General features: G+C 45.4%; 1 protein-coding gene across 3 annotated transcripts; it reads left to right on the top strand.

Annotated features, from left to right (window-relative positions):
* The first annotated feature begins 1,783 nt into the window (after positions 1–1,783).
* Positions 1,784–23,753, top strand: LOC142776592 (uncharacterized). 3 transcript variants are annotated; one of them, XM_075880512.1, is made up of 3 exons: positions 1,784–3,078; positions 3,143–3,232; positions 23,304–23,753. In XM_075880512.1, the coding sequence occupies exons 2-3, from the start codon at positions 3,193–3,195 to the stop codon at positions 23,645–23,647; spliced, it is 384 nt and encodes a 127-aa protein (XP_075736627.1). In that variant the 5' UTR covers positions 1,784–3,078; positions 3,143–3,192; the 3' UTR covers positions 23,648–23,753. The 3 variants fall into 3 exon arrangements, with proteins under 3 accessions (XP_075736627.1, XP_075736628.1, XP_075736626.1); XM_075880513.1 differs by lacking the exon at positions 3,143–3,232 and having other exon boundaries at positions 1,784–2,737; XM_075880511.1 differs by having other exon boundaries at positions 1,784–3,232.
* Positions 23,754–24,775: the final 1,022 nt, after the last annotated feature.

Here is a 24,775-nt window from a genome sequence, read left to right as displayed (position 1 = left end):
TTACTGGGTAATGTTGTTGGGTAATTCTCACTATTAGAGTGGTGAGTAGGCTGACAAAGAAAGCATATATGGCATTGATACTTCTTTTGAACTTCTAATAGTTTGAGGACCTTAAAAGAGCGGAAGCTACTTTGAGTAGACCAGAATATTTATTTGGAGCGAAAAAAAACGTACACACATTTTTACCAGGCTTTTTAACACATTTTGAGACATAAAAGTGTATGCTGCCAGTAATGTTAAGTACCATTGCTTTTGTCACACTATGCACTGTAGCAGGTGTAGTTAGAGTGGTGATAGTGAAGGATTAATCAAGCACGCCACCAACTGTGTTCACATCAATGGTCGCGTATTTTAAAAATAAACCTGCTGTATAATAAAAAAAGTTTAGAGCATTTATGTTTTTATCCAAATCAAGTTAAACCGACTGGGTAAGCAAACAATATGCATAAAATCAAAAGGCATAAAGTGATTCAAGTATTATAACTATGTGAACAATTTCAGCAACGCAGGGCAAAGTGACAACAGTTCTATTAAAAACCCATCTCATTATAACATGCATGAAAAGCACCACACCAGAATATTTTATAGTGCATGTAATATCGAGAGTACTAGACTGTCTATTGACCTTTTAGAAGAAGGGTATCTCCTTCACGTTCAAGGGGCAACCACTTAGCCTTTTCCTGAGCTTTTCTGTGAATATTTCCTGAATTTCAGATATCATTAGGATTGATTTAGAGTGAACAGATTCTGCTTACGCATTCAAACCTAGTTCTGTATGTAACTGCAATTATGGGTGCCAAACCGCCTCCAATTAATTTTTAACATTTAACTCATTTTTAACTGCAGCAGCACAACTAGCTGTGGGTGCCCAAAAAGTAGCTAGAAACAATACTTTTACCTCTTTGAGCCTTTCGGAAGTGTTCAGCTTCTCAGTGCTCACCTTACAACATTTTTTTTTAAATACGTGCTTGTGTGCCCACTACTCTTGCTCCTTGTACAGTGAGGAGAAGCACATGACAAGAAGAGACAAGAAAGAAGCATTGCGAAAAAAAGCGAAATAAGCGAGGACCTCTTTAGTATCGTACAATGTGTGTAACACTACTATTGCGACAACATAGAAACAAATTATCACGGCTATCCATCCATTGTAGAGTCATACACAGCTGCAACACCACGACTGAATTTCAACATTGTGTTGGTTTAGTATCCCTTTATAGTGGCAAGCTAATGATATCTGCATTTGTTTGGCACACATTGAGATGCAGCAAAATGTGATATGGTAATCTCATTTAATATGCACGTCATGTGGCTTCATTGTATATGGGGCCACAAGTAACTCTGGTTGCAAAGCAATATGGCAGAGCCTAAACAGACGTCACCGACCACTCCAATCTGAACTTGCCTTTGCTACTTGCCCATTATCATCCCAGCAAAAAATGAATAATTGAATCTGCTACAGGTATGTGCTAGATTATGCTAAGGACCAAGTATGAAGGGTGTTTTCTCATTATTAAGATCAGTTATTTGTTCAAGAACACTTGCTGTCAAACACAAATACATTGCTGTCAAAGCATCAAGGCTCAAATATAAAGCAAAAAGAAGTGTCTCTTTAAAAATTACAGGCCACAAGGTGCAAGATAAATATTTGATATACTTGGGATGTAAGGCACGCACAAGAGGTGCTGCCATATTATACTTTTCTTTGTGTTGAAACCTGCTTGCTTTACTCATCCAACACATCTGTAAAGATGCCGTGAAAACACAAAGGAGCTGATGCAGCAAGGTTGAACACATGTCCAGGGATTCCACCATTCCTAAGCAGCCCTACAGCCTCCACAGTCCTGCAACCATTTGTAAGATAAATATAGTTCTACCCAAAGTTCTTGGTTTACAGACACACATGCAAGACGCATAACCACTCTATAGCAAGTTTGCATAATAATGCACTGGGTAGCAAAACGGATGCCAATATGAAGTTTCCCGGCCTGCCGCTTCTTTCTTTCCGTTCTTAATTAATCAACCCTTGGTTAATAAATGTTCCTCCAATGTGAAGTGTACTGGCAGTCCGGTGAAGAATTGCAATGTATTTCAAACACAGTCCAATTCATGGCAAGTAAGCATTCAATAGCGTTTTGTCAGCTGTTCAAGAAAAGAGCATGAAGTTTAGCTAAAACCCATGTTTTTTCTAAACAACATTCAATTTGATATAAAAGTTGTTAGCATTATGTGAAGGAACACGGATTAATGTTTAATCAATGATTTCTTATAATGTACTGATTAGAATGCAACTAACTGTATATGAAACGACAATTTTTCCTTGAGAATTCAGAGTTATGAACAATATCGCACTTTCCAGCTGCATCTTGTCCAAAACAGCAGCAAGATTGGCTAGCCTCTGTAGGAGAGCAGTAATGAGCAGTGCAAAGTAACAACAAGAAACAGCAGTAACAACAGTATGGAGCAAGCACAGACTGCCAACTGTATAATTTATTGCACAAAAGTTCGCCTGAATATCAGACAGACAACTCGTGCAAATGAAGGTCCAGTTGGGAATGAACAAGTTACGAAATCAACAATGCCTGCTTTCACTAACAGGACCCTCATTCACATAAAGTATGCAGCGATAGGCCCCTACCGAGGTACGTCACAGCATCATGTCACTGGCACATGTAAAAGGTGTGGCTGGAAAAACACTCCTGCTGGTGGCTCAGCCCGGTACAGTCGTGCGGTGTTTGGGGCAAGTTTTATTTTTTCAAAGCTTACACTTCATTACAATGTCGACATTAGCTGTAGTATGTGTCAGCAAACATCTAGCTGTGTGGTCACGCTGTCTGTTTATCTTGAAGAAGTGAACACACGTGGTGGCCTGTGCGAGGAACAGTGGCATAGTCTTCAAAAATGTGCACTGTTGATTGCGGCATGTAGTGTGCATTGAAAGGTATTGAGAATATTGGTTCAACTGAGAATATTGTGTGTGGTGTGTGCAGTGTCAATAACAATGTGTCTTGTTTGCGAAGACGTTAGCACTCATGGCAGGGACCTGTCGATGAAAAAACTTGATTCGACATTTTAGTCAAGGTAAATATGCACTTGACGTGACCATCTGCGAGTGGGTACATCTCGGTGTTTGCGCTGTGTGCAGAAAAAAATTGCAAGGTCACCGGGCTGGAAGATACCATTTACTGAAGCTGCATGTATGAATCGCCCCGACGAGTACGCAAGCTCAATCAAGGTATAACTCGTTTTATCGAAGGCCTCATATGTCTTATGTAATAAGCAGAGATTCTTGTTTCACATATACTCAGCACGTTTACCGCTCGATATTCATGAAGTGACAATGCAAACAACAAGTTTGCGTGTTCGGTCCTAAGGGAGCAATGTAAATATGCAAATAAGTTGTAGGTGTCAGATGCAGCGATGTAACTGCGCAAAAGATTATGTATATATTAGGCTACAGGTTTAAAATCGCATACATCTCAGTGGTCTATCAGGAACGTCACAAACAACTTCCTTGCCAACCAGCCCTTGCACAGAGGGAGGGAATGGCTGGCATGGCGCTCGAAGTGACGTCACACTATTTGCAAACATAGAAAGGTTTCTTACTTAGGCAACATTTTGCACAATATATTTTTTAAATGCAAGACTGTACTCGTCCACATTGATCATACTGATGTCTTTTGTTGTTACTTTGTGCTGTGAATTACTAGGCATTTAGTCACCATGATCTTTAAAAGCTAATTTCAGTGTTCTCTCTCATATTGCTGACAACTGTGTTGTTGCATAAATTGGGCAAAAAAGCAACACAGAAAGGCTGTCACAATAAATACACCACCATGGGTATTCTCCTGCAAACAAAAGTCGGCACTGGTCCTGTCATTACCCGTCTTCCTTCTCTCTTTGCCTTGTTTGTGCTGAAACAGCCAAACACCTGATGAGTTAGATGAGAAATATTAACGCGTCAAAACTATAAGTGCTTGCATCAGCAACTACACAACAGCGTGATAACCGCACCCCTGCCACACAGCAGCGAAACATATTTTGAACATGCTGGCAGTGTTTTATTTTATAAAAAGCAACTCTGGCAGATTACAAAATCTCACATTGTGCATGCAAGTTTCCTTCAAAGTCAGGCGTACAATGTAGGTGCTGGCCGGTACATTATTAGTTACAAGCAAAGGCGTCTTGCAGGTACACATGCAGATTGCACGAACACCTCTTTCTCTACACTAGGCACACACCTTATATCTTTTAACAAGCACACGCCACTGTTTAGGGGCATAATAAAGCTTTACCGTGAACGAATGCTAATCAACCCACTTAGGCGGTTGGCTAGGTGAATCGAGCCAAGTTACAAATTGTATCGCCCGCGAACGTAAACAAATTGCTGCTTTCCATCAAATGGCACTGCAGGCTTCGTTTGATCAACAACGTAGCAAGCGCCGTGTGCGTCTTCCTCACTACATTGCACATATGAAAAAATCGATCATCATACACATGCATGTTGCCGCAGTTGTCTCGAATTAGCTTCAGTATGGCCGCGCCGATGCGCCATGGCTCTGCTAGCGTTAGCGTTGTCAAAGCGAATCGGCAACCGCACTCGCAATGGCGCATAAGGTTGCCGTTTCACGACGCCTCCTTCGAGTGCAGCAACACACATTTGCACTGAGTGGCATACTTGGTCTACATAAAAAAGTGCCACTTTACCTGTAGCTTCTTTCACACTGTCCTGAGGGAAGCAACCACAGGCGTCAGCCGTCACCTCGGAGTCCTTCGAGCGCCCGCCCAACCCGCCGATTTCTTGGACGACTCGCACTTGATCCGCACTCGAACAACCACGGGAATAGGGCGCAATCTTAGCACATCACACGAACGAGGAACGGCGCTTCCTTGCGTAAATTTAACATTTCGTGCTCTCGTGTGTAGCAGCGCGAACACAAGAGAGAGCATGCCCACGGAGACAAAGACAAACAACATGTGGCTTTAGCTGTGAATGGGTTTGGCTTGGATATCTGTGTGAAGAAAATAAAAAAAAACATCTGTCACTGCTATAAAGTAAAAAAATTGTATGTTATCTGGCAAAATAACTTTAAAAGTGATAAACGGTTATTGAAAAAACAAGTTACAACTAATGAATATTTTCGCAGGTCTTTGTTTTGTTTTTGTTCTAGCAGACGACAGCCTCCTACTGCTTCTACGACAGACGTAGTGCGGTTTCACGTTCGGTGCGTGTCGCCGACGCAAAGCTCGACAGTAGTGATATCAGAGTTATCAATTCTCAATGAATCGTAGGATGGCTAAAAGCAGTAACATTTCGACATAGTGCAGTACGCAATCTTTCAAGGTATGACATTTCTTTGCTCTGAAGCAAATCGAAGCAAGCTGGCCGGCGCAATCAGCTGATGTCGCCACTACGCGAGGCATGGTCGTGCGCAATAGCGTCGCGCCCCGCGCTCGATTTGTCATCAAGCGATAGAGCTACAAAGTGGAATACAGTTAGATGCAGGGATTAATGGCGTATCACTCTAATTCCCTGTGGTGGCCAACTCAATCGCAAGAGAGCCCCGGGAAACAACCTTCAACTGCTCAAGCTTGTGTGTGGGTGTAAAAATACTTGTTTTCATCCGCGGCGGGGCAGCAATCTATAGTTGAAAGACATGCGAAAAGCATGTGACGTATATACAATCACAAAACATATGCACACAAGAATAGATACGATCGCATATCGTACTTAAATATACCAACACATAGCGTGCGAAAAGCAAATTTATATTCATAACTTAAACGCAAGTGCAACGTTCTGCGCGAATAGCTTAGCAAGTTCACGAATAGCTTAGCACTCAGTTCACGTCCGCGCGCACAATTAAGTGGCGCAGGTTCGAGTCCCGCCAAGTCAAATTTTTTTTGTTTTTTTTTCAACGTTTTAATTGTACTGCTACTTTTTCTAATGCCTTAGGTTCTAAAACAAAATAAAAGCAATATTGCGTTCAAGTACGTATGTGGGACTGTGTTTTTTTGTGCAACAGTTATTAGTATTTTTATTTTCATTATTATTTTTTTTATTTATTTTATAATATAACAAAATTAAGGACTAAGGGGTACATTGGGTCTGCTTGATTGTGAAGGGACTCGAGAAGTGAGAAAACTCAAACCAAAAAGTTTATTTGAGAAAAAACTTAGCATTTCACAGCCGGGTCAGCTTCTTCAAGGGTAGGCCCTAGGTATGGGCGAGACTTGCTATATGACTCATCTCAAGCTGTGGCAGTTGAGGGAAGTCAATATCACCGAGAAGCAGTTCCAAAATATATTTTGGTTGATTTTTTCTTATTCCTCCAAAATAAGGGCTGCACAATTGTGATCGAGCCAAACCAAGAATTGTGGGCACGAAGTCATGAGACAGAAAATGAATAGTGTTGATTGTTTGAAAAATTGCCCTTATTAAAGGAAGAGTTATGGAGTGCTACATAGCTTAACCCGCAGTAGAAATTTTATATATACATATAGATAGTTTAAAATGGACAATGTTGCACACACAGACATTGGTTAAATTTCTTTGCAGCACAGTTGAAGCATCTATGTAGAACTGAAGCATCAAGAGAAGCTCATGCGTCCTCACTTCATTGCGCTTCACATAGCTTGTATGCGTCCATGCAGCCATGATATGATATATTTTAAAGCATTTGTTTAATCTATAATCTTCTTATTCATTAAAGCTGGCCCATAAGCTGTGTCTTATGTAGCACTACAATTGAAGCGTAATCTGCATGGTGGTCCGAAACAATGCTTTTGAAGATCTCAAAACAACCCAGCTCTATACACGACCATCCGTGCATCAATGATAAACACCATTATGTGTCCGTACATATCAGTTGTGCTCTCATACTTAATTATTTTTCTGACCACTCCCTCTGCCCCTACCTCGTTTCTGTCGTGAAGCTGTGGCAAGTAGTGTATAACTGTATTTATAATGTAGGAGTACATATACTATCAATAAAAAATTATTTTTAGGCTACATGCAATTAGTTTTCATAGATTTTCATATCTTTTGTCGGTGCTCAGGAGAGCTAAGCTCATGGTCGATATTTTGAAACGACATTTCTCTTTGCCAATGTTCATGAGAACAGTTTCATTAATATTGACAAGTTCATTCACATTGAATTTAGTTCTCATTATTATTGTTTCTACCAAGAAATGAGCCCTTGAAGTTATGCTTTTCTTGCTTGATCTGTTTTCGTGTGACAGCATGCAAGTAAAATGACAGTTATTGTCATTCCTTTTGAATGACACATTTTCCGTGTGACAGACTTTAGCACCTGGTCATCTGCAGAAGTTGTATTCATTCTGGAAAAGGGCGAACAGTGGTGACTGACAACACAGACTAGCCTGCGTTATTCTTTTGTACTATATATGTCACTGTGCATTCATTTATAACTTTATAGAGCTCGGATTTCCTGCAGAAAATGTGACAACAACTGTAGAGTTTCCACATTTTTGCAACAATCCACATTCCTTTCATACACTATTGCACATTTTCGTAAGCACCTTACAAAATCTGTATATTTCCGTAAGACCTTACGTTCTGTATTTTCCTTATGAAAGCTTCTGTACACTCCATACAATTTTCTTATCCTCCCATATCTTCCATAATGAACTCTCCGTTTGCTCCATAAGTTTCCTTATCTTTCCATATTTTCCATAAAACTCACTCCGTCCACGCCATAAAACTTCCTTATCCTTCCATATACTCCATAAAAAGCGTTCCATATATGCTATACATTTTCCTGATCTTTCTGTATACTCCATAAAAAGCGTTCCGTATACGCCATACAATTTCCTTATCCTTCCATATACTCCATAAGAAGCTTTCCGTAAATGCCATACAACCTCCGTATATTTCCATAAAACTCTATATGTTTTCCGTATGTAACATAAGGAAATGTTACGGAGTCCATATATTTTCCGTAAGATTTCATACGGAACTTTTCAGTAGGGAAGGAGGGCTTAAGCGCTTCGAGTGCGTGCTGGTGGAGTCGGGAGGAATAAAAAAGCTGGTGAATTAGGCACCGCCATCGATATTCATTATATGCAATGCTCCTTGTCAGTGAAGGAACAGAATTTGCGCTAAAAATTAAAGGAGAAAAAAAAGAAGAACAGGAGGGGGGGAGACTGTACGACATCTGGGACAGTCACCACACAATTGCGGCTCACTGGGAAGACATGCGCGCATGTGTGAAAAAGTCTACAAAACCACCTAGCTGTCCGCTCCTTGTCAGCGAAGGAACAGAATGTGCGTTAAAACTCAAAGCAGAAAAAAAAGAAAAAAAGAAAAAAGGGGGGGGGGGGACCGTACGACATCCGGGACCACTTATCTGTGCATTCCGGCTGTGCTTGATGAGGCAAATCATTTCTATGTTGTCAGATGCATAGACCAAAAGCTTTGTTAACGGGTAATATTATTGTCGTAATGAAACCGGACTGATTAGAGAGAAGCGTTTGCGTCTTTTACCGGTGGTAACGCTGACAGAGTGCCTGGGTGTTCATTTATTCCGTATTTTATCGTGTTAAATTTGTAGATAAAATAAGATTCCGGTTGGTCCCAGTCTCTGAATGTTCGACAGTTGTTTTCTAGTAGTGTAACCCTGATGTCATCAAAGCTGTGGTTTTTTAATGTGCAGTGTTTTGAAAGTGGAAGGCCTGGCAGAGATCGTACATGTGCCCGATGGTTGTTGAATCTAATTCTAAACGGAGTGTCTGTCTGGCCCACGTATTGCTTGTTACATACCTCACATTCCAGGAGGTATATGACGTTATCTGAGTCACAGTGTAGTGCACCTCTTATCCTGTGCTTAAAATCCGAGTGGGTTCTTTTCGCCCCTGTCGTTGTCTGCATGTGTTTGCATACCTTGCATCTGCTTTTTTTGCAAGGGTGACACCCAATTTGAGGTTTCACACCTATCTTTCAATTTAATAAATGATCCTTTATATTTTTCGGCCGTCTGTATACAACACAAGGAGGAGAAGTGAAAATTTTGGATAGTCGCACGCTCTGTTCCAATATGTTAAAGTGTTTTCTTAGGACCTTCTTTATGTTCGGTGGGTTGCTCGTGAAAGTTAATAGCAAGTTTTTGTTGCGGTGTTGGTCGGCGTTTTTCTGGTGGTTGAGAAGAATCTGGCGGTCCAGATTTTCAGCTTTTTTAATGGCGGCATCGATGATAGCTGGCGGGTATTCTTGATTAAGGAGTACTTCGCGCATATGTGTGCTGTTTTTGTGAAAATCCATGCCGATTTGCTCAAATGGCCGCCCCACGGGGAGTATAGGTTGGAGAAAACCGTCAGGTTTGCCGGGTGGTGGCTTTCTCTTCTGGCAGTCTGGGTAGGTGAGGACATACTTGCTCACGTATGCGAACATCTTTGGCCAGAAATACCGGCAGCGTACTTTTCCCCATGTGCACTTGACACCAAGGTGGCCTGCCATGGTGTCGTCATGGCAGTGCTTTAGGATGTCCGGTCTCAGACACCTGGGGACAACAAGTGCCGCGCGGTCTTCCTGAAACCCTTTTGCCTTCCGATACAGAACACCATCGATTAACCGAAAGCTCCGGGCCGTTCTTTTAGTTTTTCTGACAACGGGCGCGTTTGGCCGCTCGAGGTGCTGGATAATTTCTCCCATTCATGGATCTGCCCTCTGTCGTTCCCCAATATCCACTCGATCGAGAGCCAGCAACGGTAATTATTTTCTTCGCTTGCTCGCGCGCGGTTATGAGGAAGGCGAGAAAGCGTGTCGGCATTTCCATTCTTCCGGCCTGGGCGGTGTCTCAGCGTTATGTCGAATTCCTGCAGCAACAACGACCACCGCATGAGAGGACCATTTGGATTCCGGACCTTCATAAGCCAAGCAAGGCTAGCTTGGTCGGTCACAACTGTGAATTTAGCCCCGAAAACGTACGGCCGAAACTTTGCACAGGCGTACACGACGGCGAGACATTCCTTCTCAGTGGTGCTATAATTAACCTCACCTTTATTAAGGTGCCGGCTAGCATATGCGATGACTCTTTCTTGAGCTGCGATTCTCTGAACGAGCACGGTTCCAATGCTGTAATCGCAAGCATCCGTGTGCACCTCTATTGGTCGTCCCGGCTCAAACTGACGCTGAACGGGGGCTGTGACAAGTTTCTCTTTGAGGGACTCCATCGCTACCTCGCAGGCCGCATCCCAGAGAAAAGGAACATCTTGTTTGGTCAGGTTGGTCAGAGGTCGAGAAATACTAGAAAAATCCCTAATGAATCGCCGATAGTAGTTGCAGATACCAAGAAAGCTCTGCACACCTTTCTTGTTCCGTGACTTGGGGAATTTTTTGATCGCTGCCACTTCGTCGGGATCCGGTTGGATGTTTTCGCCCGTAAGAATGTGTCCGAGATACGTGATCTCCTTTCACGCAAAACTGCACTTCTCGGGCCTCAGTCATAAGTTCGCTGCTTCCAAAGCCGTAAGTACACTCTGCAATTCTCTCAAATTGGCTGCCATGGTCTTATAGAAAATCACGATGTCGTCCAAGTAGGCCAAACACAACCTCCAGAGCAGACTACTGAGAACTTTGTTGATCATTCTCTGAAATCTGGCGGGTGCGTTACACAGACCGAATGGGACAACGTTGAATTCGTAAAGTCCACACCCACATGAAAATGCTGTCTTAAGCTTATCCTCTTCTCGAATCCCAATTTGCCAGTAGCCTGATGTCAATTCCAATGTCGTGAAGTAACGGGATCCCTGCAGCACATCAAGAATGTCGTCGATCGATTCTCGGCAAAGGGTGCACGTCTCTCTTCGTGACAGCATTGACTCTTCTGAAATCTACGCAGAAGTGCCAGCCGCCGTTCGGCTTGTTTACCAGAACCACAGGGGACGACCATGGGCTTTTGGGCTCTCTGATCACTCCGTCATGAAGCATATCATCAATCTGCTGGCCAATGACTTCCCTTTCGAAGGTGGAATATCGGTAGAGATGTTGATAAATGGGAGCCACGTTACCTGTGTCTATGACATGCTCCGCGACGTCAGTTTTCTGAATTGGGTTATGTTCTCCCGTAAACAAATGGCGGAACTTATTCACAAGTGAGAGTAGCTCCGCTCTTTCGGAAGGTTGCAAATGGTCCCCAAGGTCCACTTCAAAGTCACCGCTACCCGCTGGGCAGTGCGGCGCGGCAACGCCGAGCTGTGCATCATAAATAGACGCAGCCCAGCCAAGCTTTGTGCCGCAATGCAAAGTTACTGGCGACATGGTAGGGTTAGCCACACGGACAATGCCGACACCACTCAACACATTCGTTACGGTTCGTGCCACACACAACCCGTTTCTCAAATTAACAATTGGCTCGATATTGTGGACGCCGTCTATGGGAAGCTGTACAGGCACAATCGCCTCGGTGCGTGGCTCTATGCGGATCTGCTCCTGGCATCTCACTGAGACATCGACGTGAGTTACATTCTTCGGCCCTATTTGAAGATCAAATGCTTCTCCCCCAATATGCCTTTTCTCCACAGAAAAACCGATGACTAACCGAGCTGCTCGGCAAAACGGGAGCCCACTCAGCAGCTCGTAAGGGCATTTCTTGACAATTAGAAATTTCTGACTTATTTTCACGGTGCCGAATTCAAGAAGTATTTCCGCTTCTCCCATGGGCAATAGGATATTTCCTCCAATGCCTCTAATTAAAATTCCAATTTCTCTCAATTCTTGAACTGAAGTGATCTTCTGCGCAAAATCAAGGGAGACAACATTTACAGAAGAGCCGGTGCCGACGATTAGTCTGTCACTTGACAGGTAGATAGATTGTGTCTTGACAGGTAGATAGATTAATTTGTTTACCGCCAATGTGCAGACTGAACGGCCAGGCTGGCCCTCTATGCCTGGCCATTCCCGTTTCCCGAGTCGAAATGCCGCTCACCGTTGCCGCTTTGTTCGTCCCTTTTCTGTCGCTGCTGGTCCTCGTACTGCCTGTGACACTGTCGCGCGATGTGGCCGAGGTGATGGCACTAGTAGCACCGGGGGCGCCCATCGCCGCCGCGGGATGTTCAAGGAGGCCACTGGGCAGGCGGCCGGCAAACCTCGTCCTCTATAGCTTTCAACCTGTTGGCAAGTGACTTAATCGACTCGGCGAGGGCCTTCAATTCCAGATTGCCCGCAGCGTCGCGTCGGTGATGTTGGGCGTATGAAATGCATGTCGTCACGGCGTCCTGGTGCTCGCGAACGGGAGCGCTCACCAGAGTGGGCTGTGTCGCGATTGATTCACCAGGAATGGCCGCTGACCACGGCTGCGTAAAGTTGGCTGGGAGGTAGCTGTTCAGAGGACTCAAATGGGCACGGGCTATTAACGCAGCATGGTTCATCCGTTGCAGAATTTGTAAACATTCTTCTGAACTTGTCGGGTTGGCGAGGACCATTTTCTCTAGAGTATCGGCGCGGAGTCACCGCAAAAGATGACGTACGCGATCTTCCTCTTTCAAAGCTTGGTCTACGCGGGCGCACAGCTGCAGTACGCCGTAATAATACTGCTCTGGGCTCTCAGACGGCAGTTGAAGTCGCTTCTCTAGTCTCAGGCGGGTTATCTCTGCTGCGTGGCGGCCAGTGAAGCTAGACTCAAGCAAGGTGGTCCACTCAACCCACGTATTAGGAGCGCCGGTCATGACTTTCGTTGTATACCATTTTTTTGCGTCGCCCTACAAAGCCAAATAAATAAATTTCACCTTTGTATCGTCGTCCCATGAGTTGAGTGAAGATACATGTTCGTAGCAGGTCACCCACTCCGATACGGATTCCTCAGGTGTACCGTTGAAGATCGGGGGCCCAATGAAGGGTCTCGAGGTCGCACCAGTTGGAAGGTGGGCCATTCTCGCAACATCGTCCGCGCTGTTCTGGCTCCTCAGAGTGGGCATCACCGTACAGGCGGTTTTCGCTACCGCGCAGCCTCCACCACTTTGTAGCGTAATGTTCTGGTCGCTACTTGGTCGCCGCCGGAGAGATGACACCTACACACAGAAGATCCATAGAGTTGCTCCTAAACCGATTTATTTGGCTTGGTGTTCATAATCGACGTCATACACACTCGTACGTGGCATAACTCTAATAACTCGGAGCAGCACCCGCTGCAACCTGCTCTCGTGGCGTCTCCGCTGCGACTCTCTCTCGGCTCTCCTCGAAGCGTCCCGAAGTGACCCCCGAGACAAACAAAAAGAACCACTCAGAAGTATCCGTTCACCCCACCCAATCAGGCGTGACGAATTCAAGAGGTACACCCAATAGTGGGCGGTCTCCACCAAGTTTGCACTCGTTGACCGCCGTCCGTCTAAACACAAATGACCTAAACTAAAGTAAAAACCTACGACAAGCTACCGCGACATCCGTTAGGCTCCTACCGTACAGCTCACCCTACATACCTTCCGGCGCCGCGGATACAAAGCCGTCTGCGGTCCCCTAAATGGGAAACAGACCCTCGCAGAAAGGAAGATAACGCGCTCCTACAACAAAGCCGGTGAGCCACTCAAGGACCCCACCGCAAACCCTGCTCCTAGGCAGACCCGCGACAGCCAAAAGTTGAAAGAAAATAGCTACAGCTATATCTACGCGTCAATATATATATATATATATATATATATATATATATATGTATATATAATATGCTCTTAGGTATACATTTCTTTCCCTTATATATATATAGAGAGAGAGAGAGAGAGAGAAAGAGAGAAAGAGAGAGCGTAAACAGTGTAAACATGAAAACATTGCTGTGTGCCAATTCAGCCTTGTAACTGACTCGATAGAACTTCTCTACAATGAAACAAGAGCTTCTCTGAGCAGGCTGTTCATACACAAGTCAGAGTCAAAGAAATAAAAGTTATATAACTCATGAGTTGGGCGCGTGGCTAAACAAGTTTGTCTTTAGAGAATTTGCTGATTAGCCTAACTAGCCAGAAGGTAGCTTTATACGACAATCATTATTGTTCTCACACGAACAGAGATCAGATTTCACTTGTTTATGTATAAAAACCATTTCTCAAAACATGTACCGTCTGTGTCTGCAGCCTACAAGCTAATTGCATTCTCGGTGCAGTAACTTCTACAACTCAAGTGGTATGAATTTGATCTGATTTGTGGGTTTTAACGTCCCAAAACCATCATATGTATATGAGAGATGCCGTAGTTGAGGGCTCCGAAAATTTTGACAACCTGGGGTTCTTTAACGTGTACCCAAATCTGAGTACACGGGCCGTCATCATTTCCACCTCCATCGAAAATGCAGCCGCTAAAGCCGGTATTCGATCCCGTGACCTGCGGGTGAGCAGCCAAGCGCCTTAGTCGCTTGACCACCGTGGCGGGGCCAAGTGGTAAGGAGGTCAACATTTCGATGTGATGGCACCGAGTGAAATGCATTTTCTATTAACACAGTTTAGGTTAGGTGTGTTTCTGTCTTCTGTCACTTCTATTAGGGAGAATATATCCACAAGTTTTTATATAGTGAGGTTAATACTTTATTCCAAGAACAAAAAATATTTATGCATCTTCAAAATCAAGGCTTGTATGCAAAAAAGTTGACATTCTTCAATCGGGCGTTTTTACACCAAACAAAACAGACATAGACATGTTCGCTTCAGTAATAAAAGTTATAATATGCAATCTAGAAAAGCCTTCCACATGCTGGGTAAATCGAGGGCATACGAAGTCCCTGCGGGGTCGATTGCTGGACAGGTAAAGTAGGATATTCTGGCGCACCCTTTCTCATGCGTGGGCCTTACGAGGGTGATCCTTGTTGCCTGTGCCGGCTTGTTTCAACGTTATGCTGACGTCGTTGAGCAATATCGGTGCCAATCAGTGCAGGCTGTAGGCTCGAAACTTCTTCGGTGTCTTTCGAAGAAGGCCATTCGTGACGGCACGTTGGCAAGTTCCGGAACTCTACACTTGACCAGCACCGTCTTCGCGTCCGCCACCCACGCATTTTAGACGATGGCGGCATGGTTCCCCGACCCAGAAACCATGGCGTCTCTTATACCGTGTTGTTGTTCTTTGTGTTCCCGGAAACATCCACTTGGATTGTCACGCTCGCATCGCAAGGGTGCACAGGTCCACCAGCCTCGAACTCCTCGAGTTCAAGATGCGGGTTTTGGGGCTTTGGCATTTCGTCCTGAAGCCGGCATCGTTGGCGGGCCCTATTTCACAGCGCCTCTTGTTTCTTTTGGTTTTGGTGGCATTTCCGAAGACGCCCTCCTGAAGTTCAGACGCCTTCCGCGTCGTCCTCATCTTGCCGAAAATATTTCGAGCGAACGCTTTCCCTTTCAACTTCACGTGATCGGCGTCGAGGAGGCATCGTGTATACGTCGCGGTAACGTGATGACGACGCCTGATCACGACCACCTCTACGTCCACAATGTAATCGCCAGTAGTGGGTTCGATCTCCGTGCTCGAGACCCATTTAGGTCCCAGCCTCTGGGTGCTCCAGTTTTCAAGGTCGTCTTGGGTTTCTAGACAGCCACGACGGCGCCCCTCCACCGAATCTGCCACCGACGCGTTGATGGCTATCAGGGTTTTTCTGGCGCTGCGATATGACCATTGGCGTTGGGACAAGAAGCTCTGCAAATCGCTCACAGGCGATAGTACGCCGAGGTTGGGACAATCCGGTAGCCGGAACGGGGGTGTGCTCTTGGCCGCCAAAGTTGTTGAGTCCATCTGGTCCTGGAAGTGTTACTGACGACCCGTTAAACGATCCACCGTTTGTTTGTTGGTTTAGGCTGATGGCTCACACTCACTCAAGGGGATTGGCCAAGAAAGTGTAGTGCAGTTTTTCTGTGATAAATTTAGCTATGTGTAATGAATATGTATTATGGTATGACTAATGTAAGTGAAACCACATAAAAAAAAGCAAGCGAGAAAAAATTTAGAGAAGTCAAGTTGAGCAATTTTGAGATTTCAGGTGTTGTGATTACCACTCAGCTGCGTTTACTTCACTTTGCCATGGGGAGTAATAAATAATAATTATGAGATTGACGATCATTAAGGTATACGCTTGGTTGCTTGAATATAATCGCAAATGGCATTGAAAGCATCCCTGTGGCAATGTCCCAAAATTGAGGCACCAAAGCTTAGCGCAGTTTCCGCCGTCAATCGTACGCATATTTTGAGAATATGAATGACTAGTAACCATTTTTGAAGTATAGCATAGCGGCGACAATACAAAAAATAGTTTTCTACTGATTCCATTTCTCCGCAGAACGCGAAGAGGAGTGATGTTGTCTAAACAGCTCTGTGTAAATACAGGCTTAGGGGGGGCACAACATCAAAATTTAGTAATGAAAACTTCGAGCTTTCTGGACTGGCTCCAGTGGGGTCGCCATTGATACTTGAAGTGATTATATTCTGTTCATGTAGTTACTTTTTCTATAGTATCGGTGGAGATTGCCCAAGCAAGGAATCTTCTTCTTCTCCTCCTCCTTTTCTCAAGGCTCACACCCAATGCAGGGGATTGGCCGAGTTGTAGGTGTTTTTTTTTGCAAAAGCTGATGGCAAGATTCCTCCTATAGGATAAAAATAGCTAGTGCAAGAAATGTAGGTAGAGCACATTCAAACAATGAAACATTTTGTCTGATCTTCTTTTAGATTGGCTGATAAATTCCATTTTGGCGCACAAAACATCCAGTCACGTTCTAGGCACCACCCGTCACGATTCGATGCGCCATCGACGATGAAGTTACCGCCAAAAAAATTTTTATTATTAATGGAACAAGTTTCAAGGTTAAATTTTCGTATAAGCGCATGTCACCTGACAGTGAAATTATCGCCTTAGAAATAAACTTACTAGGCTGCATGCCTTTTTCAGTGGTAAAAGCATACCTTTCTAAAGGTGTTATAGATACTCGATGTTTAGACGCTCCAGTTACATCTTGTGCTCAAAATAGAACTCTGGTCGGCGAATTTTATTCTCATCATACGTGTCGGGGTTTCCGAAATGATGCATGCGGTAAGAAATTGTGGGAGTGGGTGGCGGATAATAACTTGTGTTGCTTGAATTCAAGAACACCTTGAATTGAAGATTGATTCTAATAAATTCTCCTGTACATTGCTTGGCTATATTGTCTGGTAGATCTCACACACACACACACACACACACACACACACACACACACACATATATATATATATATATATATAGGTATGGGATATGGCACAACGGGAGCGTTGTCAACAAGGATAAATATATTTCCCAACAGTTTCGGGAAGGGTCCGCCCTTCATCAGGGGATGAGTTATACTGACATGAAGTCAGTATATCTTATGTCAGAATCGCTTGAGACACCTTATGCTCCTGACCCCCGCTCACGTCGACCAGACTTCAGCCCACGTCGCTCTCCTTCACCTCGTCTTCGGTCTCCTTCCCCCATGATTTGCCGTTCCAACTTCACCCATGACGAAAACTAAAAGTCGCAGTTCCTTAGGCAAGAGCTGCGCCACCTACAAGTTTGCAAGGGTTCATTTTTCGCTCCCTAACGAGATATCCGTGTTTGTGGATGATTTCGCCACAACTGCTCTTGTCGACACAGGTGCCACTATTTGTGCAATCAGTGAAGTGTTATGCCGCTAACACATCATAGTGATGACTCCACTGGTTGACATTTTTTTACGCACAGCGAGTTCGCAGCACGTCTAAACTTCTGCCACATGCACTGCTCGTGTTTTGATTCAAGGAGTGCTTTACATTGTTGAATATATCGTCCTTCCGCTTGAGTCTCATGAAATCATCCTGGGATCGAACTTTCTTTTTGCTAATCATGTGGTTGTCGACTGCGCTCGTGCTCAACTCGTTTTGTCTTCATTCACCACGACATTCATAGATCTCTTTTCCTCACCCAAAAAGGAGATCGTCGCCGCTAACATCGTCATCTCTGCTTTTCCGGTCGCCATGGTCTCTATTTTGTGCAACTCCGTCTCCGATTTAACTGCCCTCTCGATAACGTCGCAAGAATGCGCTCGTCGCTGGAACCTTGTCGTCCCGTTTGCCGTCGTAACACTTGCCAATGGTTCTAGTGCCGTGTCCATGTGCAATCCGTTCCCTTGTCCTGCTACCTTAATGCATGGCGAATGTATTGGGAGTCTTGACACTTATGACGACATCATTCCTTTCGATGCTCCTTCTGATACGACGCCGCTGTCCGTGGATGCTGTCACAGCTGCCACGGCACTCTCACTACCTGACAAAGACGTTCTGTTGCGCAGCTTGGACACTTTGCTCACGCAGGACCAGCGCAACTACTTGACCATTTCCGCGCTTCCTTTGACTACGGACAACCTCCCTTTGGACGCACATAAGTTATTGCTCACAATATCGACACTGGTCATCATAATCCGCTTCGTCAGCACCCCTAGCACGTCTCGCAGGCCTAGTGTGACGTCATCACTAAACACGTCGACGAGATGCTGCATTGTGGTGTTATTCAACACTCGCACAGTCCTTGGGCTTCGTCAATTGTCTTCGTGCGAAAAAAGGATGGCTCCTATAGATTTTGCGTGGATTACCGTCGACTAAACAAGATCAAACGCAAGGATGTTTATCCCCAGCCACACATTGATGGCGCCTTGGATTGCCTTCAAGGTGAGGAGTTTTTTTCTTCACTGAATCTGCACTCTGGATATTTGCAAGTGCCAATGGTTGAACCAGACCGCCCAAAAAAAGCGTTTGTAACCCCTGACGGCTTATATGAATTTAATGTAATGCCCTTCAGTCTTTGCAATGCACCTGATACATTTGAAAGAATGATGAATAGTGTCCTCAGGAGACCTAAATGGCACGTCTGTCTTCACTAATTAGACAACATAGTTGTATTCTCTGCAAATTTGGAAACTAATGTTTCCCGCCTGGAACAACTTCCCCAGTGCCTTACGGCTGCCGGGTTGCAACTGAACTTCAAGAAGTGTAATTTTGGCGCTCGCCAACTCGCAATTCTTGGACACGACGTCTCAAACGAAGGAATATCGCCAGACCCTGCCAAACTGCGTGCCGTTGCCGAGTACCCCAAGCCCACGACCCCAAAGGAGCTGCGTAGTTTGGCAGGCTTGTGCTCGTATTTTCGGCGTTTCATTCGCATTATCGCCTCTGTAATTGCCCACTGACTAAGCTTCTTTCTTGTAGCGCAGACTTCTCAGGCTGGAGTTCCCACTGCGATGACGCATTCACGGTGCTGCACCGGCCACTCACGTCTCCGCCAGTTCTCCTCAACTTTGAGCCCAATCCACCTACTTAAATTCACACGGATGCTAGCGGTGTCGGCCTCGGTGCCATTTTCGCTCAACGTAACTATGGCTGCGACGAGTACGTTGTCGTCTAAGCCAGCCGTACCCTAAAGAATGCTAAGTGCAACTATTCCGTCACGGAAAAAATGTGCTTGGCTGTCATTTGGGCTATAAGAAAATTTCGCACTTACATTTACGGAAGCCAGTTTGATGTTGCCACAGATCACCATGCCTTATGCTGGCTAGTGTCCATGAAACACCCTACTGGCTGCTTCGCTCGTTGGGCTGTACGCCTTCAGGAATACGACATCCGAGTTATTTATCGCTCAGGACGCAGACATTCAGACACCGATGCCCTATACCGTTCTCCGCTGCCTCCGCACCTCACCTGCTTACCAACTGCCATCTGCGATTCGTCATTGTTGAGCATTACTGGCATGGCATCCGAGCAGCGCAAGGATCCCTGAATAAATTCTTCACTCGGCGTCCTCTCTCACAGTTCTTCAGAATCGACTTCACGCTCCCTCTCTCGTCAAGCGAGACACTTTGCTGTCCGTGAAGGCTTGTTTATCACTGCAATTACGTGACAGATGGCCGTAGGTGGCTCCTTGTCATCCTTCGCCATTTGCGCTCGAACATGTGCGCTGCCTTTCGCGATGACCCCAGTGTGGTCACGCCGGAGTATTCAAGACTTGCTCTCGCCTTCGTCAAAGATGTATCGGCACCTTCGCCAGTACCTTTGGTCATGCATCACGTGTCAGCGCCGCAAGACGCCTTCTTACAACACTGCTGGCCCTTTGCCACCCTCATCTTGTCCAGTGAGACCATTCGATCGCGTCGAATTTATATTTATGGTCCTCTACCCAACAATCGTCGAGGTACCGGTGCATTATCGTCGCCTTAGATCACCTGACGCGCTACACTGAAACATCTGCGCTGCCTGCTACCACTGGAAAAGACGTTGCTTCCTTTTTTCTTCACCATCTCATTTTGCTACACAGTGTCCCTCGTGAATTACTGAGTGGCCATGGACGCGTGTTTCTCTCAAACGCCGTCGACGAGCTGCCCAAGGAATGTCACACTGTCCATCAGAAAACCTCAGCATACCCTTTTTAAACAAATGGCTTGACAGAAAGCTCTAATTGTACATTTGGAGATATGCTTGCCATGTACGCGTCTGACGACTACAATTATTGAGCCCCAGTGCTCGCTTTTGTCACGTACGCGTACAACTCTGCGCCACAAACAACCACCGGCTTTTCTCCTTTCTTCCTCCTGTACGAACGTGAACCATCATGCTCCATGGACACCATTCTTCCATACAAACCTGATGTTTTCGAAGCGACGCCTGTTTCCGAAGCAGCTGCTTATGCCAAAGAGTGTCGTCAAATCGCTCGCTTGTTTACCGCGCAAAACCAATGGCGCCAGAAATCTGACCACGATGCATCAGCGTCTAGTGTCCACTCTAATCAGGGAATGTTGGTTTGGCTCTGGGCCCGTCTACCCCTCCCAGCGTGTCCCGGAGCTTTCGTCGAAATACCATGGCCCCTACCGTGTGGTACGACAAACATCTCCTGTCAAATATCTCTCCTGTTGAGCCCATTGATCCACCTTCGGACCAACGCTGCCGTGGGCGTGAAACAGTACACGTATCACGCCTCAAACCGTGCTATGAACCCCGGTCGTGTCATTTGCCTAGGTCGCCAGGTTGGCTTCATTTTGTGCGGGGAGTTATTGTAATGGAGCATAGTTGCGCCAGCTCTGTGCCAGTGTGAAAGATTATGTTGAGGTGCGTGTGGCTCGTGCTTGCCGAGTGCCTGCCTGTACCAGCTTGCTGCGGCTGACGAGCAAGGCTAAAACAAGGCGCATCAATAACATCTAAGTACCTACGTCGTCAAGGCCTGGAACTTTCAATAGCAAAATGTGCTGCATTGGCATTTACGAAGAAATCAATATTGCGGTACCTAATCTTCGCTGACGGAGCAGTGATTCCTGCGGTCAAGCACCACCGCTATTTAGGGGTCGTCATTGACCGCAACCTGTCCTGGTCAAAGCATGTGACTGTGCTGCGAGACAAACTAATCAGTTTTGTGTATGTCTGTGTTATAGCAGGACTGAGATGGGGCCCTTCGGAGAAAAGTATTCTGCAGTTATACAAGGCATTGTTTGTAGGCTATATAAGGTACAGCTCACCTGTGCGTTCCAGCATGCGGGCAACGTGCCTTCGTACTTTAGAGAGCGTTCAGGCACGAGCACTGAGAATATGTCTTGGCCTGCCACGGTGCACATCTACCTCTGGCACTATAGAGGAGTCACGAACCTACCCTATACAGGTTTACACGTTCTGTGAGCCTCTTCGAGTGCACCTTCGTCTGCTTACCCGACATGCACAGCACCCTTTGTCTTCGCAACAAGTGGACCGACCAGGCTGTATCTATTCGCGATGCCTCGATACGCATAGGCACATTATCCCATCAGGCTTTGCACCTGCCGTAATCCCTGCAATGCCTCCGTGGACATTGACTAAACCACTGGTGTGCCTTCACATACGTGGAATTTCGTATAAGTCGCATAATTCTTATATTGCCCTCAAGCAACTCACCTTGGCACATTTAGATGACCGATACAGCGACTCTGTGCACATTTACACCGATGGATCCGTAACTTCATCCGCCTCAGCTGCAGCCTTGGTGATCCCTCAACTCGGTATTTCCCGACAGTACAAATTAGATCATAGGTCATCTTCGACAGCTGCAGCACTTGTTGCTATACAAGAAGCCATAAAATTTGTGAACAACCAAGCACCGCGTAAATGGACGATTCTGTCTGATTCAAAATCAGCGCTTCAAGCTATCCATTCTTGCTCAAGAAGAGGCCAATTTTACGAGTTAACGTTAGGAATCGTCCAAGCATTTGACCTAACACACAGGAGCGGTCACTTGATTACACTCCAATGGATTCCTGGACACTGCGGCCTGGTTGGCAACAAAACAGCCGATAGCGAAGCAAGAGCGGCAATATACAACGCTCCTAGGTACGTCAAAGTACCCTACTCGCGAGGTGACATCAACACATTGTTGAGATCAGTGATGCGCGAATACGCTGCCACTTACTGGTCGCTATCAGATCACCGGAACAAGCACCTGCGGGAAACAGACCCCGGTATCACTTTTGTGTCTTCTAGATAAAATCAGCCGAAGACATGCTAATATACTGCACCGAATTCGCCCGGGCGTCGCCTTCACTCGCCACTACACCCACCTAATCGGTCGTGCGGACAGCCCAAATTGTGAACGCTGCCAAGTGCGTGAAACGATAGCTCACATATTTTGTGACTGTGCATTATACGTGGCGCAAAGAAAAATGCTAACTGCAACGTTGGCAAGCATTGGACGAACACCATTAAGTGAAAGCCACATATTGTAAGCAATGAACGACCAAACAGTGTCACAAACTGCTACAAAGGCTGTTCTAGACTTTATAAAAACCACTGGACTAGAAACTAGACTGTAGGGTACTATGCTAAGTGGCTACTGTACATACCCACTACCTCTTCTTGTTCCCATCATCACCCTTCATCCCTCTTTTCTTCCCCTTTCCCTTATCCCCTGTGTAGAGTAGCAGGCTAGAACGAACTAGCTCAGGCCGACCTATCTGCCTTCTAATAAATTCTCACTCACACACTGACAATCTTGAATAATAACAAGTGTTTTTACGTGAACACGATCGTTTCTATATATATATATATATATATATATATATATCAAGTGTTTGCATGCATTTGCAAGTATTCGAAATCTTCTGTCGCAGGAGAGCTTGTAGCTTGTAGCAAATTCTCCGTTCAGTGCCTGTTTTCTTATCAAACTAGTACCGGCTACGCTAAAAGAGCGTGCCAGGCGATTTCGCAGCCCGTCGTACCACAACCTAGGCTCGTCGACTGCACCATTGTGATTTCAGCATAACGAATATTCAACGCATTTAGTTCAGATTCCAACTACAAGCGAGCACTATATGTGTCGTTTTGTTGCTTGACGCAGGCCTCAAAGGCAACGCTGCCTCAAGGGCAACCCTGTCAAGAGCAGCCCTGCCAATAATGGCGGGGCTGAACGGCTTCTACCCCACCATGGCTCAATATGGAGTACTGGACGCGAGGGAGTTTTTTCCAACGTATAAGGCCATGTCCGACGACACGTGCCATATCGTCGACCACCTTTCGGCCTTGAATGAGGTCCTCTTCTACGCCGAACTGGAACTGCGGGAACTGCCAAAGCTTAGCGGGCATGCATCACTGGTGAGCTTTGCAGAAGAGGGCCTGTGCAAAGCGCACGACGTTGGAGATGACGTTCAAACAAGCGGTCGCCGTCGTTCATCAGCTGCTTGAGGTTGGCTACAAAACGAGTTGGCTAAAAAAGATGTGCCTTCTAAGGAATAAAAAAAAATGAGAATGTATTTTCGAAAAGTTAACAAAAACTGTATTTTACCTACGATTTCCCGCGACTGTTTGAGTTTCATAACAAATGAAGAAAAGAATTTTTTGCAACGCCGCCCCACCGCGGTGGTCTAGTGGCTAAGGTACTCGGCTGCGGACCCGAAGGTCACGGGATCGAATCCTGGCTGTGGCAGCTGCATTTCCTATGGAGGCGGAAATGTTGTAGAACCACGTACTCAGATTTGTTTGCACGTTAAAGAACACCAGGTGATCGAAATTTCCGGAGCCTTCCACTACGGTGTCTCTCATATTGATATGGTGGTTTTGGGACGTAAACTCCCCAAATCAGTCATTTTTGCAACGCTAATGACAAAACTATCAGCTATGCACGATTTGCATTTTGTCGTGGTAGCAGACAGGCGCTTTCGTTATGTAACCTCCACAGCGTGTTACCTTCCGCCAGGGAGGAGTGTTCTGGTCGAGAGTTTGTCGGCCACTTTGTATCCGCCAATGGATTTCACCAGGAGGCACCGCTAGGGATCACTGGTTTGATTCCGAGTACAGGTGTGTCACGGCAATTTTTTCTTGTGATATATATATATATATATATATAAATATATATTTATTTTATATATATATATATATATATATATATATAGAATGACCATAGAATGGTACGGTCTCGAATTCGCCTAGACTTGAAGAAGGAACGACAGAACTTGATACGCAAGAAGCCAATCAATCAGCTAGCACTGAGAGGGAAAGTACAGGAATTCAGAGTGTCACTGCAGAACAGGTACTCGGCTCTCAGCGAGGAAACCAACCTTAGCGTAGATACAATGAATGATAATCTGACGAGTATCATTATGGAGTGTGCAGTGGAAGTTGGAGGCAGGGTAGTTAGACAGGACACTGGCAAGCTTTCACAGGAAACGAAGAACCTAATTAAGAAGCGTCAAATCATGAAAGTGTCAAGTACAACAGACAAAATAGAACTGGCAGAGCTTTCGAAGTTGATTAATAGACGTAAAGTATGCGATGTAAGAAGGTACAACATGGAGAGAATTGAACACGCTCTGA

Source organism: Rhipicephalus microplus, chromosome X, assembly GCF_043290135.1.
Source record: "Rhipicephalus microplus isolate Deutch F79 chromosome X, USDA_Rmic, whole genome shotgun sequence".
NCBI classification, from domain to species: domain Eukaryota; kingdom Metazoa; phylum Arthropoda; class Arachnida; order Ixodida; family Ixodidae; genus Rhipicephalus; species Rhipicephalus microplus.
Note: the sequence above shows the minus strand (reverse complement) of the source record. Positions and strands in the feature narration are given on the sequence as shown.

Coding starts and splice junctions, on each gene's coding strand:
- LOC142776592 (XM_075880512.1), top strand. CDS start 3,193: ATGTATGAATCGCCCCGACGAGTACGCAAGCTCAATCAAG. Junction 3,233..23,303: donor AGTACGCAAGCTCAATCAAG/GTATAACTCGTT, acceptor TGCTTGACGCAG/GCCTCAAAGGCAACGCTGCC.